At 48.7% G+C, this 13,247-nt stretch overlaps 1 protein-coding gene across 1 annotated transcript in view; it reads left to right on the top strand.

The window, feature by feature from the left end:
* The window catches only part of CCT6A (chaperonin containing TCP1 subunit 6A), a 391,452-nt gene that overhangs the window by 163,751 nt on the left and 214,454 nt on the right, over positions 1–13,247 (top strand). The window contains exon 9 of the mRNA XM_069614878.1: positions 4,086–4,182. Within this exon, the coding sequence (XP_069470979.1) occupies positions 4,086–4,182 (97 nt within the window). The remainder of the gene's footprint in view (positions 1–4,085; positions 4,183–13,247) is intronic.

The raw sequence follows: 13,247 nt of genomic DNA, 5'->3' as shown, positions 1-13,247 counted from the left end.
CCTTGCCACCTCCTGTGGTTGTGCATGTGAGTACTGCTATGTATTCTTTATTCATGAGCATGTGAATCCATGCCAGACCCATGCTGGAGAACAGTTACAGGTAAGTAACTTGTTCCTACTCCAACTTAAGTGAGAGCCTTCCTAGGTCTCACAGGTTACAATAGGAACTTCATTGAGAACTATGGGACCATAGCTGCTCCCTTGAATGCGATTGCCTTACCCAAAGAGTGTACCACTGAGGCATTTGAAGGACTTAAGAAAGCCCTTTGTCAAGCTCCAGTCTTGAGAGCTCCAGACTACAACCAGTCCTTTATTGTACCAACTGATGCTTCAAATACAGGAATAGGTGCAGTTCTGAGTTAACTGGATGAGAGAGGCAGGGGGAACACCACATCTGCTTCGTCAGTAGGAAACTGAAGGACCATGAAACAAGGTGGGAAACCATTGAAAGAGAATGTTTTGCCACTGTGTTCTTTGAAGTTTAGACCTTACTTATATGGATCTATTTTTGTAATTCAAGATGGTTAATGCAGATGAAAGGGCAGAATCCTCAAAAGATGGTCGATCCACCTTCAGGTGTGATTTCACCATAGAACACAGGTGACCAGTGTTTGGAGAATTCTCAGATTTGCTAATTTCCGTCTACCTTGGAGACCCCCAGGTCTTTTGCTGGACTTTAGGACTTTTTTTTATCCTGGAGAGTGACCTTCCCCCCCCACTTGTGTATTTTTCTGTGATTTTAACAGTTTCTTTTTGGAGTCTGACAAACTCCATATGCAGCATGTTTTTACATTGTGACACACGGCACCTTCAGTGCAGTGGCACTGGGAATTCCCTCAGATTTCCCCAAAGGTTTAAATACCTTCTCTTGGATAAACTACTTCCAAGAGCAGTAAAGTGAATTTGACTACTTACATTTGTAACTTTCTAGAACCAGCACACACCATCTTAATATAGGGTGCTGGAGGGGTTACCTTTTTGTGTAGTTTCTCAAGTAAAATATTTGTTACCCTTTCTACAATTAATGGCTGGTGGCAGTGGTTTACTTTTTTTCCTACCATTGAGTGTTTCTATTGTGGGCTGCAATTGCAGCTGCAGTAAAGCACCCATGGGTGCACTTTTTGTCAAAATGGCCCTGGTCGTCTTTTTTTCGCCATTTCTTGTTGGAAAGATCCTTCTTGAGACTTACTCTGCGCGACAAACCAGGTTTGGTCCCTTTGGTTTGTCTTTGGCAGGGTTCACTGCTGAAGCCTGCCTCTGTCTCCAGTGACTGGCAGGGCAGGAAGTGAGGGAGGTGCCCGAAACTCCCTGTGCTTGATCCCCTTGGCTATAGGTATGCACCCAAAGGTGATTGGCTGGCTGTCCTTTGAGGACAGCCACCATGCAGTGAGACAGCTAGGCTGCAAATAGATGGAAGAAACCTGCATAAAAGGCGAGGTCTTTTAGACAGAAGGCAGAGTCGACCACTGGATGAAGGAATCCAAAGACTAACTTGGAAGAGATGCTTGCTGCAAGTCCTGAACAGTTGGTTTTCCCGGTGAAGCCCTGCTGCAGAATTCGCCTCGACTAGAGAAGCCCTGCAAAGGACGACTTCTCCACTTGGGTTGGTGGGACCAGTCAACTCTAAGACTAACTCCTCTGGAAATCGCCTCGTAGCTGGCTGTACTTCAATTGCTGCTGTAGGAACCAGTTGCCAGGGAGCATAACACCAGAATCAAGTGCATCGGTTTTAAGCCTGACCCATGCTCCAGGATCCTCCGGACTCCCATGAAGCAGAACTAACCTAGCCTGAGCTACCTTAAGAGTGCTGGACCCCAGAAGCAAGGAAAACGCACAAGGTAGCCGAGAACTGTGGTCGTGCTATCCACGAGAAGTTGAAACTGTGGTGCTGCTGCTCTGAGGTTTGCCCATTTCTGCCGCTGACCTTCAAATCGTTGTGCAGGAGTCCCTAGACGTCCTCCTTGTCACCACGATTGAGACCCAGGAACAGGATTTGCCATACTACAACAGGAACAGAAGCCAGCTGGAATCCATTTCCTCAGACCTTAGGTACTGTAAACTAAGGGGTACTTACCTCTTGCTGTGTAACTTGCTAGTTCTCAGTTGAGACTTGCCTCTGTTAGCTCTTGCAGAGTTGCTTGCAGCTTTGCCTTTCACAAGCCTCCCAGCTTGTGGGCCAACAGTTATTTCTTTTTCAAATAAAACTCTCTAAGATTGCAAGACTTTTTAGTTACCTTCAAGAAGAACTTCAGCTCCCCTACTCTTTGCTCAATTGACTTTGGCTGTCCTGGCTCCCTGATACTCTTCTAGCTGCTGACTTTGTTTTTGATCTGTCCCTCCAAAGAGTCACACATGTGTAGCTGGGAAAGGGTCAATCTACATTGCATTGGGGGGAGGGGGGGATTTAAAAGTACTTACCTGTTTGAGAAACGTATTAACCATCGCTTTCTCCACTAACCTTTTCCTTTTGACACCAAACTCAGTATTGCTCTAAATGTACCAGTGATGTATTAATGTCCAGTGTCCTAGTTATTTAAGTCCCCTCAGGGTGTAGGAAGTCTGTTCCTTCCCAAATGGTATCTACTGATTTTATTGAAAACTGTATTTATTGAAGTATATCTTTGTTACATATTTGCTCCGTTTTAAAGAAGGCTTATTCAAACTGACTGTTAAATTAATAAATAATTGTTTAATCAAACTTTGAGTGTAACTGTTATTTGGATACTTGTTACTGTGATACTGTTGCAACCCTACAGCTCACATTGACCCCTCTGGAGATCAGACTGGCTGCTCAGTCACTCTAACAACTTGTGTAGTACATGCGTATACCAGAGGTTAAACTATTGCCAAGAGGACAAGGCTGGTGCAGTCTCCCACAGGGTACTGCATACAATCTAGCATAACATTCCTTTTGTGGCAACCACGTAGCAGGTCTAATATGTCAGTGTGCTCGCTCACTTGTCCCAGGCCTGAATCATCTGGGGATTTAGTAGTGTTCCCCTGCTCCAGGCAGCCCCATACTCCTGTGTGGTGTCCCGAGTATTTGGCAGTTTGTAGGCCCTGTTTAATTGATGGGCTACAAAAACCTTTGCCCAATGTGATTGGAGGGCTGGCTTAGTCCAGCCTGTGAGTGAATGTGTTTATCCAGGAGAGACCGTTTACATTCCTTATCCCTGCTGTTTCTTACCTGAATGGCTTTAGGATTTCCTCCAATATGGTATGCTGAATCGCGTAAGACCAAGCTTAACCTTTCTGGCTGGCCTCTGTTCTTTGCTCCAGTATTGTTGTTGCTGGAAAGTCCTTCCTTAGCTGTCTGTCCGAATTGTGGGGCTGTTCTGCTGGCTTCCTGCCCAGTTTGTACTTTGAGCTATCGATCTGCTTGGCCAGGAAGTTGTGTTGATGCTTGGTCATTGGTTCTGCTACTGACTGGTGGATCATCCTGAGAAAGCTTATTTTTATTTCTGGGAGCAAGTCCTTTGTTACCAGACCCTGATTCTCACTCTGCACTCACTGGGTGGTTCTGCCATTCCTGAGCAGTCTGCCAAATCTGGGACCTCTGTGTCCTAAGCTGCTGGGTGAGTTTTTCTTGTTCCTTTTCCCCAGCCACTGTCCTGGAGTGGTGGGGTATTGCATGCCACCCTCTAACTGTTTGCCGTGGAATATTGGTGTGAATCCTGCTTTGCTTCCTTCCTGAGTCTTCCAGGTTTTGAACCTGGAACTGGAGCTGTATGTCTCCTCCTCCTGGTTGTTTACGTTTTGTCCACACTCTTCACAAGAGATCTTAGTTGGTGTTAATGAAACATTCTCTACTTGATTTTTTTCTTGTACTAAATGAAATTGGTAATAGATGTCTGAGGTACTTTAGATGTGAAAAACCACTGCCTAGCAACATTGTATAGAAAGCAATCCGTTGATAGGGGTGGCACACATTGCAACTGTTTTTCAGACTTAACTGTCTATGAACCTGGTTTGCAGTGGTCTTTATAAAAATAATTATATTTTTTTACATGACATTGCTGTGCAGGCAAACCTGTAATTTAGTGGATATTCGTAAGTGCTTTACAAACTAAATTTGTTTTCATTAGGTTGACCCTTGCTTGCGGTGGGATGGCTATGAACTCTATTGAGGATCTTACGCCGGAGTGCTTGGGACATGCTGGTCTTGTCTACGAATACACAATGGTAAGTGTTTAGCTCTTTAAAGCTGTCGCTCAGACGGCCCGCAACCTGCAGAGTTTCTGAGGTTTTAGTGCCTCCTATTGTAAGCTCGGGAAAAGTGTTCAACTTGCATAGTGAATATATTCAACTATAGTTTGTTCACGTCTACTAGGTCAAGGCAAAGATGGGGAAACTTGCTAAAACTGATATCATTAAGCAGTATTGAATCAAGAAGGAAACTATTGGGAAGTGTGGTGAACCCGAGGGTGTCCTCACTAGTTTTCCCCATGATCCTCCTGTCGGGTGGCCAGGGAAAGGCCATCGCTTTTGGATACCATACCTGGGGGTGGAAATGGAAGGGACGATTGCCTGGGTGAAGGGACTTGTGTGGATGTTCTTGGGTGAGACATGGTATCCCTTTCCCTTTTTTGTTTTGACTTGAGTTTTTGTTGGCGTTTAAACTGACGGTCAACAATAGACATTTTGATTACTTCATGACACCTCCACCCCACTCTCCTCCACATCCCATTGTCTGCATGCTTGGGCAGCATTAAAAAAATTATATATTGTACCGCCTCGAGGGTGGTGACGCATGAATCGTTCTAAAACAGTCGCCTGATTTCACATGAATTCCGCTCTGGATTGGCTCTCTCCTCCTGATTCAGCTGCATTTGCCTCCTTCCTCACCGACCTAGGTTTTGACACCTTCCATCCATGTCGTCGGGTTGTCCCATTCCTCCAAATTGGACTCAAGTAATTGTTAACAATGGCCGTCAACGTCTCCACCATAATATTGCATAGTGTCTGTTCAGATTCCCTTCTTGTGGGAGCTCTCACCACCCTCCATGTTTGTGCTACAGCCAGTCTGCCAGCGCTCATCATGGCCTCGCATACCCTTGGCATCCTGTATTCCTCCCGGTCTTTGGCCGGGATCCCCAGCAGCATCTGGAGGGGGGGGATTTCAATGCTCAGCTGGACCTTTGCATGTTCCTTAATCCAGCTATCCAGTTCCTGCCAGAAGCGGTATATGTTAAGGCAGTGCTACCACATGAGGAACACACCTGACCGCAGCCCCTGGGGAACATGGGAGGGGGGCTGGGGGAGAGGACCCAGAAACATGCATGGAATCTTCAATTTCTCTGTGCCACCCTTGCAGCATCTTAGAATTGTGTTCCATGGTTGAGGTGAAGTTACCATGGCAAGTTATCCGGAAAATCTTTGCCCAGACCTTGTCTGTAATCTCCTCCCCTGTGAGTTCCACCCAAAACCATGTACATCTCCCCACCTCTGGGGTTGAGAGCAATAATGTATATTTCTTCAGCATGGGGTCTGGCATGGATTCACATGCTCATGACTATTCCGTCATCCGACTGGGATTCCTCGGTAAAGAAATCGGTTTCATTTCTGAATTGTCCTAATAACCAATCACTGAGCTCTGGGTCATACTGCCCCCAGCCAATGACTGCCTTCCACCTAAGCTCCTCCTCTGGCAGCCATCTTCTGATTTTTGCTGCACATTCAAATGTTGGGAGGCCTAGTGTATAGCTCTTGAGCTTTTACTGTTTTTTTTTTTTTTTTTTTTTTTTTTTTTTTGGAAGAGTATTACTCGATTTTTCAGTCAATCGAGCATTGTGCTCCATCGATCAACCTATCTGATTAACGGGGACCAGTTTACGGATTCTTCAGCGACCCTCAAGGGTGAATTTTGGAGTTTCTTTGTGGAGGCTCCCAGAAGATTATTCAGGCCTATGCCGCGTGGACCATGTCGGAGAAGGATTCAAATCCCCTGTTCAAGATCTGCTACTGCTGCAGCTCGTGGAATGTCTGCTGGGACGACAAGCATTCAGCCTGTACAAGGAGGATTGTGTGTTTTGCCAGGAGATGGTCCCTCACACAACTGGCTACATGCCAAGGCCCCTGCTCTGCCACAGCAGCATGCCTCTCCCAGCTCCAAGAAGGTTGAGCGGGCTTCTGAGACCTTGAGGGCACCTCTCCCGCGAGGGTCCAACAGAAGGTGAAGCACCACAAGTCCACTGTGACCAGTAGCATTGTTGTGACAGGCTCCTCAGCAGCCAGTGCATGGTAGTCGCCAGCCTCTGTCACCAGTTGGGGTGGGGAAAAGCCCTCCAGGGTACGGATATCTCCTCTGGGGTGGAGCTCACCTGCCTGCAAACCATCCAGGAGCAGGAAAACGTTAGGATCAGGCCCTGCGACGAGTGCACCGACGGCAAGGACACGTCTAAGATTAGCAGCAAGGCGACAAGGGCCTGGGCTCACAACCGGTGCACCTGCTGCCTATTTTGCATCCACCTCAGCTGCCAACCCCACCTAGCTCCTAGAGACCTCTCTGACATTCTCTTGGCTCTGCAAACGCTGGCCTGAGGATGCCCATTGCTCCGGTGGCCCCACCTGTGCCACCGGCTCAGCTTGAACCCTCCCCCCAACCTGGCAACAGGGAGCCTCTGGCCAAGAAGAGGAGAGTTCACCCTCCACCACCTTGCCCCTTCACCCCTGTCACCCCCTCTCCCCGAGGGATGAGATGGATCATGACACGGCGATGACTGACACGCACGGACAATGACTGCGGGATAGGGGACCTCCAGTCTCCGCCTTGTAGATCTTCCCCGCTGTACGAGATGGGCTCATTACACACGGTTTCCAGAGCTTCTGACCTTTTTCAGCTCACCCCTGTCAGGACTGACTAGTTTCATAACAGGAAGAGTAACTAGATTAACATTGTGCCTTTAGAGCTGGCTGGGTTAGTTGAGCTTTCAGAACTGGCTGGTTTAGTAACAGGAAGAGTTTGTTCATAGAATTAACATTGTGTTTGCCCAAGTCAAGATGGAGTGAAAGAAACTTAATCTGATTGGTTAAAGAAACAATGATATGTTTGGTTGCCTGATTGGTGGAGAGGACAATGGGTTTGATTCTTGGGAGATGAGCAAGATTCTAAACTGCCTTTCATCCAGAGAAATTCAGTGGCTGGTTGTGTATTAGTTAAGCTCCTTAAGTAAGGCCTTTCCAGAGCTCAGAAAATCTACCAAAGAAGTAAGAATATCGTTTGCTGATCCAATTTGAACAAGAAGTCATCAGGTGGGATCGTTCTTTTAAAGATTTTGAAATTGCCACAGTGAACTTTCATTTTCTTTTATAAGAAAACTTAGAGTAAAAAGGTTTCAAGTTCATTTGAGAAAAGAGACATTACAGTTAAAGTATTATAAGGAAAACAAGCTTGAAGATTGTGCGTAGGATTTTAAAGTTGATTAACTGCGTGTAATGTTCTTCAAGACTGTTTAATGTGTGCGCGAGCTCGCAAGTTGTCGTTTGCGTGTTCTTTTTAAAGTGCGTGTACATTTTTTACGTGAAAGACGTTTCCTGAGAGAGCGCGTGTGGTTTGCGATAGAGCGCGTGCCAAAAAGAATTGCGCGTGTGAATTTTAGCGCGTGTACATTTTTTTCACGTGAAAGTCGTTTCCTGAGAAAGCGCGTGTGGTTTTGCGATAGAGCGCGTGCCTAAACGAATTGCGCAAGTTAACTTTAACGCGTGTATATTTTTTTTACGTGAAATACGTCTCAAGAGAGCGCGTGTTGGGTTGCGATAGAGCACGAGTCCATTTTATCAGCGCGTGTTTTTTATCGCGTTTACGTATTTTTTCACGCGCGCGGGTTTGTAAAATAATCGCGTGTATTTTACACGCGAGGACAATTCTTCACGTCTTCTGATTTCACGTGTTTATCGCACACGCTAGTAAAGGAAGAAACTATACGTTTGTGTAAATAAGGAAAAACAATTCACACGCAGAAAGAAAGCAGTATTCCAGGAAGTTAAAGAATATAATTTAAAGTAATCTATGCAAATAGAACTCAATGTTTTCAGAGAAAGACTGCAATTTATGTAAGCATTGAAAACTACATAAGATCAGAAGAACTTTGAAGTAAGAAGAATATCTAATTCTGAAAAGATGTTGCAAAGGCCATCACTTTAGGATTCTAAAGAGACTAGGTTGGCTTGAACTATTTGCACAATACAAGATATATTTACAAGATATTCCACAAAGATTACTAACCTCTAAGTCTTTTACTGAGGTTTAAGAGGTAAAGAGTTTAGAGTTTATTTAGCATAAGTTAGAAAAGAAGTTTTCTTATTATATTAGTAACCTGGTGTATTTGTTTATCACAGATACCAGAGCCTACCAGACGGTTGAAGGGCAGCTGTGTCTCCGTTGTTATTTTCTCCAAATTCCCCTTTCCCTTTCTTGGGGTTTTCAGCTCGGCTTATATTTAAGGGTTGAGAGGTGAACTCCTGGTGAGGGTCTGTGGGGCCAGCATCAGCTCCTGTGGAATTCAGTCAAGCCGGACCCTGACAACCCCAGAGGCGGAGGGCTTATATCTGCACCACGAGGCAGAGAGACATCCTCTCGGTCCTGTACCTGGATGACATTTGGGATGAAGGTTTTGTCTCATGAACGCTTCTACGGCCCCGGTGAAGAGGGATCGCCTTGAGAAGTACAGAGTGCCGGACTCTGCACCAAGTGCTTGCGGCCCCAACCGACTCTGGACTCTGTCAGCAGCGGCCAACAAGAAGTCCTCGGGTGCTTCTTCATTTGCAGCGGCCACTCTGCCAGACAGCGAGGGCAAGAAGTTAGATGCCATTGGACTGGTCATCTATTCTGCGATCACTACCATCAAGGCCGCCTATGCCTTCGCCATAATAGCGCGCTACTACCAGGAGCTGTGGTTCAAGAACGCTCCCATCCTGGACTTCCTGCCCAATGACAAGCCGTCGGAGTCACAGGAAATTCTGCAGGAGGGCGAAGTGGCATCGGACCATGCCATAACGGTGGACAGACATTGCTGACAAGGGGTTCTGCCAAATGGGCAACAGCGTTTGCCTTCGTCATGGCTGGCTCAAGGCTACCAACTTTCGTCAAAAGGTTGTCGAAGGTGTTCACCATGCCCTTCGACGGGGACAATTTGTTCGGAAGGCTGTGGATGAGTCCCTGCAAGTGATGAAGACTGACACAGACAGTGCGGGCCTTGGGCACTTCAACAACTGAGGCCGTCCTTTTGGCCCTCAGGCAGCAAGTCCCAAGTTTAGTCCAAGGGTTTCGGCGGGGGCTCCACTTCTAACCGCCAACCGTCCTGCTCTTCGGCCCAGGAAACCAACGGGGGCTGTTCAAGGCCTTCAGAGGTGGATGTCGACGCCCGGGTCCCCAAGGTGGCTTTTCCACATCCAAGCATGATTGAACCGGCCGTGGCATTGGGCCCCCGGCTGGCAAACTTATTGGCGGCAGAAGACAATCTCACCGACCGTTGGGTGATGGATGCTCTCGCCCATGGACAGACCCTGGAATTTCAACAAGTGTCCCTGAATACCACCAGTGACCCGGCAGGAAAACGCTTCCCTCGGCTGCTGAGATGCAGGCCATGCTGAGAAAAGGTGCGATAGAGTTCGTCCCAAAGAGGCACCAGGGCTCTCGAGTGTACTCTAGGTACTTCCTTGTGAAAAAGACCAGAGGCTGAAGGCCCATCCTCCACCTCCGTCAACTAAACAAATAAATTCTGGAGGATCACTCTTCAGCACGTGCTCGGACAGCTCGAAGAGGGTGACTTTCTATCATCTCTGGACTTGGAAGATGCATACTTTCACATCCCATTCACAAGGGGCACCACAAGTTTCTGCGCTTTGTGGTTCAAGGGAAGCACTACCAATTCAAGGCCCTTCCCTTTGGATTGAAGTTGGCGCCAAGGGTCTTCACCAATGGTGCCGGCGCATCTGCGACTACAAGTAATCCAAGTCTACCCTTCCTCATCTCCCTCGGGGGGGGAAAGGATCGCAGCCATCTTGGGCAAGGTACAATGGCTGTTGGCCCTCTAGGTCGCATGGGTAAGATCCATAGTGTCCCTCCTCAGCATGTTGTCATGCATGTACCTCATTCGGCTGTGTAGGCTACAGATGCGACCGCTGCAGGACTTTCTCGACGCCCGCTGGATACAAGTAGAGGGAAGCTTCGAGGACAAGATCACACTCGACGATTGTCTGTCGAGCGATACAGTGGGGGAGTGCGCGCACATCTGTTCGCAGGCACATACATCCAGATCCCGCCTCATCGGGAGGCGGTCACGACGACTCATCCCTGGAAGGATGGGGAGCGCATTCCGAAAGTCTTCATGCAAGAGGCCTGTGGCTACTGGGGGAGAAGGCGTTGCACATTGTGTTGGAGCTGCAGGCAGCATTTTGGGCCCTGAAGTCCTTCGTTAAGTCCCTCAAGGGCAAGGTGGTACATATCTTCACGGACATACCACAATGTTCTACATCCGGAAGCAGTCCAGTCCTGTTTCATCTAGCAGGAGTGAAGAACACCATTGCCGACTCTCAGCAGGGAGCTGCGCTCTTGCCACGAGTGGGAACTTTGGCAGGACCAAGTGGATCACTTGTTCTGCAGATGGGGCAAAACCCCGGGTCAAACTGTTTGCAACAGCGACAAACCCAAAGTGCTGGAGGTTTGCCAGCAGGTTTCCCCAGCCGGGCAGCATGGCGGACACATTTTTTGCCCTGGGACGGCTTGTTTCTGTATGCGTTCCGTCCGTTCCTTCGACTAGTCCAACTCAGACGGTCCCGGTGCAGGATGATCCTCACTGCACCGCCGTGGCGGCGACAGATGTGGTGCCGGGACCTTCTGGGCATGTCAGCGTCCCCTCCGTCAAGCTTCCGGCGGATGCAGGTCTTCTCGCCAGGGAAGGAGGCGGGATTCTGCACCACAAGCCAGGATTGCTAAACCTGAAGGCCTAGCTCCTGCAGCACGAGTTTGGGAACTACGATCCCCCAGCGGACTGTAAGGGGGTGCTCGCTAAGGCCAGAGCTTCGTCTGCATTCAAATGCTACAGGCACAAGTGGAAGAGTTTGCCGTTTGGTGCTGTAATCCGAAGATCGACACTCTACGAGTAACTGCTCTGCAGGTATTTCGTATTTGTCGTTGGCCAGGGCAGGGCTTCCATCAAGGCTCATCTGGCGGCTATCTCGCGCTACACCAGATCTCCTGGACAATCCTACCTAAGGTCGCATCGTTTGGTCAAGGAGTTAGTCAAAGGACTATTTCGCTCGTCCCCGGCGTGGGAGCTCAATGTGGTGCTTACTAGGCTCATGGGTCCTCGGTTCGAGCCTATGCATTCGGTGTTACTGAAATATTTGTCGTGGAAAAGTTTCTTGTGGCCATCGCCTCCGCATGACGAGTGGGAGAGTTCCAGCCCCTCTCTTGTAAAACGACCTTACTTGACATTCCACGAGACGAGGGTAGTGCTACAAATGCACCCCTCCTTCATGCCCAAGTTGCCATCGGACTTTCTAAACGAGCCCTTGGTGTTACCTGTATTCTTCCCAATGGCTTTGTCGCCAGCTGAGAGGACTTTTCGCTCGCTAGATGTGGCTAGAGCGCTGATGTGGACCGCACAAGTTTCCCGAAGACGTCCCAACTTTTTGTTAACTTTGGCCCTGTGAACCATGGGAAGGCCCCCCCCCAAAGCTTCCATTTCCAGGTGGCTCTCCTGCTGCATTACCCACTGTCACCGGTTGGCAAACCGACCGTTGCCTGGCCGTCCAAGAGCCTATTCGACCAGAGCGATCGCTGCAACTACAGCATTCTTGTCTGGTGTGCCCCTGCTGGACATCTGCAGGGCTGCTACGTGGAGGTTGACACACAACTTCTTGAGATTCTACTGTGTTGACAGGATTCCAGGGAGGAGTCCAGAGTCTGCCAAACAGTGCTGCGTAACCTGTTTGCTTGAAGGTGAGCCTGGTGAGGTAAGGGATGCTTATGGTTGTGCATGTGTGTACTGCTATGTATTCTTTATTCATGAGCATGTGAATCCATGCCAGACCCCATGCTGGAGAAGGAACAAGTTACTTAACTAACTGTTCTCCAGCATGGGTCTGGCATGAATTCACATGCAAACCCTCCTGCCTACCCCTTTGCGGCTCTTCTCTTGGTCCTACTGCCACTTTACATGTTACCAATTCTGAGGATGGCTGTCAGAGGGGCTTAGGTGGAGGGCAGTCATTGGCTGGGGGCAGTATGACCCAGAGCTTATTGATTGGTTCTTAGGAGACAGTTCAGAAATTAAACTTTTTCTTTTTTTCTTTTCTTTCTTTACCTAGGATTCCCAGCTTGACACGGGGATTTTCATGAGCATGTACCTCCATGCGAGACCCATGCTGGTGAACAGTTACAGGTAAGTAACCTGTTACATGCTTGACAGGGAGGCCTTACGGGAAGTAGACGCATGTAAGTTTCTTGAAAGCGTGTGGGATCTCTGGACACCCAGGCTAGCCTCCTCGCGTCAGTAAACCTCCCCTTCAGCCTTGGGTACTGAAAGCTTGCCCTTCTGTTCCGCCCCAGGCCCTCCTGCACCTCTTAAAGGCTCCTGAAGCGGCCCTGAACAAACTGCCCCAACCTCTCAAGCCCCTTATCTGACCATTGTTTAGCACACTTCACCCTGCCTTGCTAGATTGAATGGGAGACCCCAGATTGACGCCAAGGGAGATGGCGAGGACGAAAAGGCTGACCCACCATCTTTCCACGCTCCACAGAACCCCAACGTCTGGTGTTCCCTAGCTACAGCCTGAGTGCGCCCGTGCGTGCCCACAGGTAATACCTCGCCTTTAGTGGATGCACTACCATGTCATCCAGGTAGGTCCATTACGTTTGCAAATCCTCCCTTGAGCGCTCCAACAGCACCCTTAACTGGGCGGCCTTGTATATAGGTAGGGGTCTAGAAAGGCGAAGTCGCCCTGGTCACGCGGGAGAGTAGCCCACTTTTCTCTCTGCCTCTCAAATTTCTCGAGTGCACTTTTCAAATCCATGAATGTCGCTGGAAGCCTCGCCGGGAGGGCAGAGAACAGATCCAGCAAGTGGGGAGGACATTTTTACCCAGGTAATTCGCCCATACCAGGAAAGTGTTTGGGGTGGCCACCTTCTAAGGTCCTCGTTGATTTTTGTCAGCAATGGGTCGAAGTTTGCCTGGACTAGACCCGTGGGGGGGTCTCAGCAGTCTCACCTCTTAAGTGCTTTGTCTGCGACCGCTTGTTGGGTA

The sequence above is a fragment of the Ambystoma mexicanum genome, chromosome 9, assembly GCF_040938575.1.
Source record: "Ambystoma mexicanum isolate Mex_15411 chromosome 9, UKY_AmexF1_1, whole genome shotgun sequence".
NCBI classification, from domain to species: Eukaryota; Metazoa; Chordata; class Amphibia; order Caudata; family Ambystomatidae; genus Ambystoma; species Ambystoma mexicanum.
Note: the sequence above shows the minus strand (reverse complement) of the source record. Positions and strands in the feature narration are given on the sequence as shown.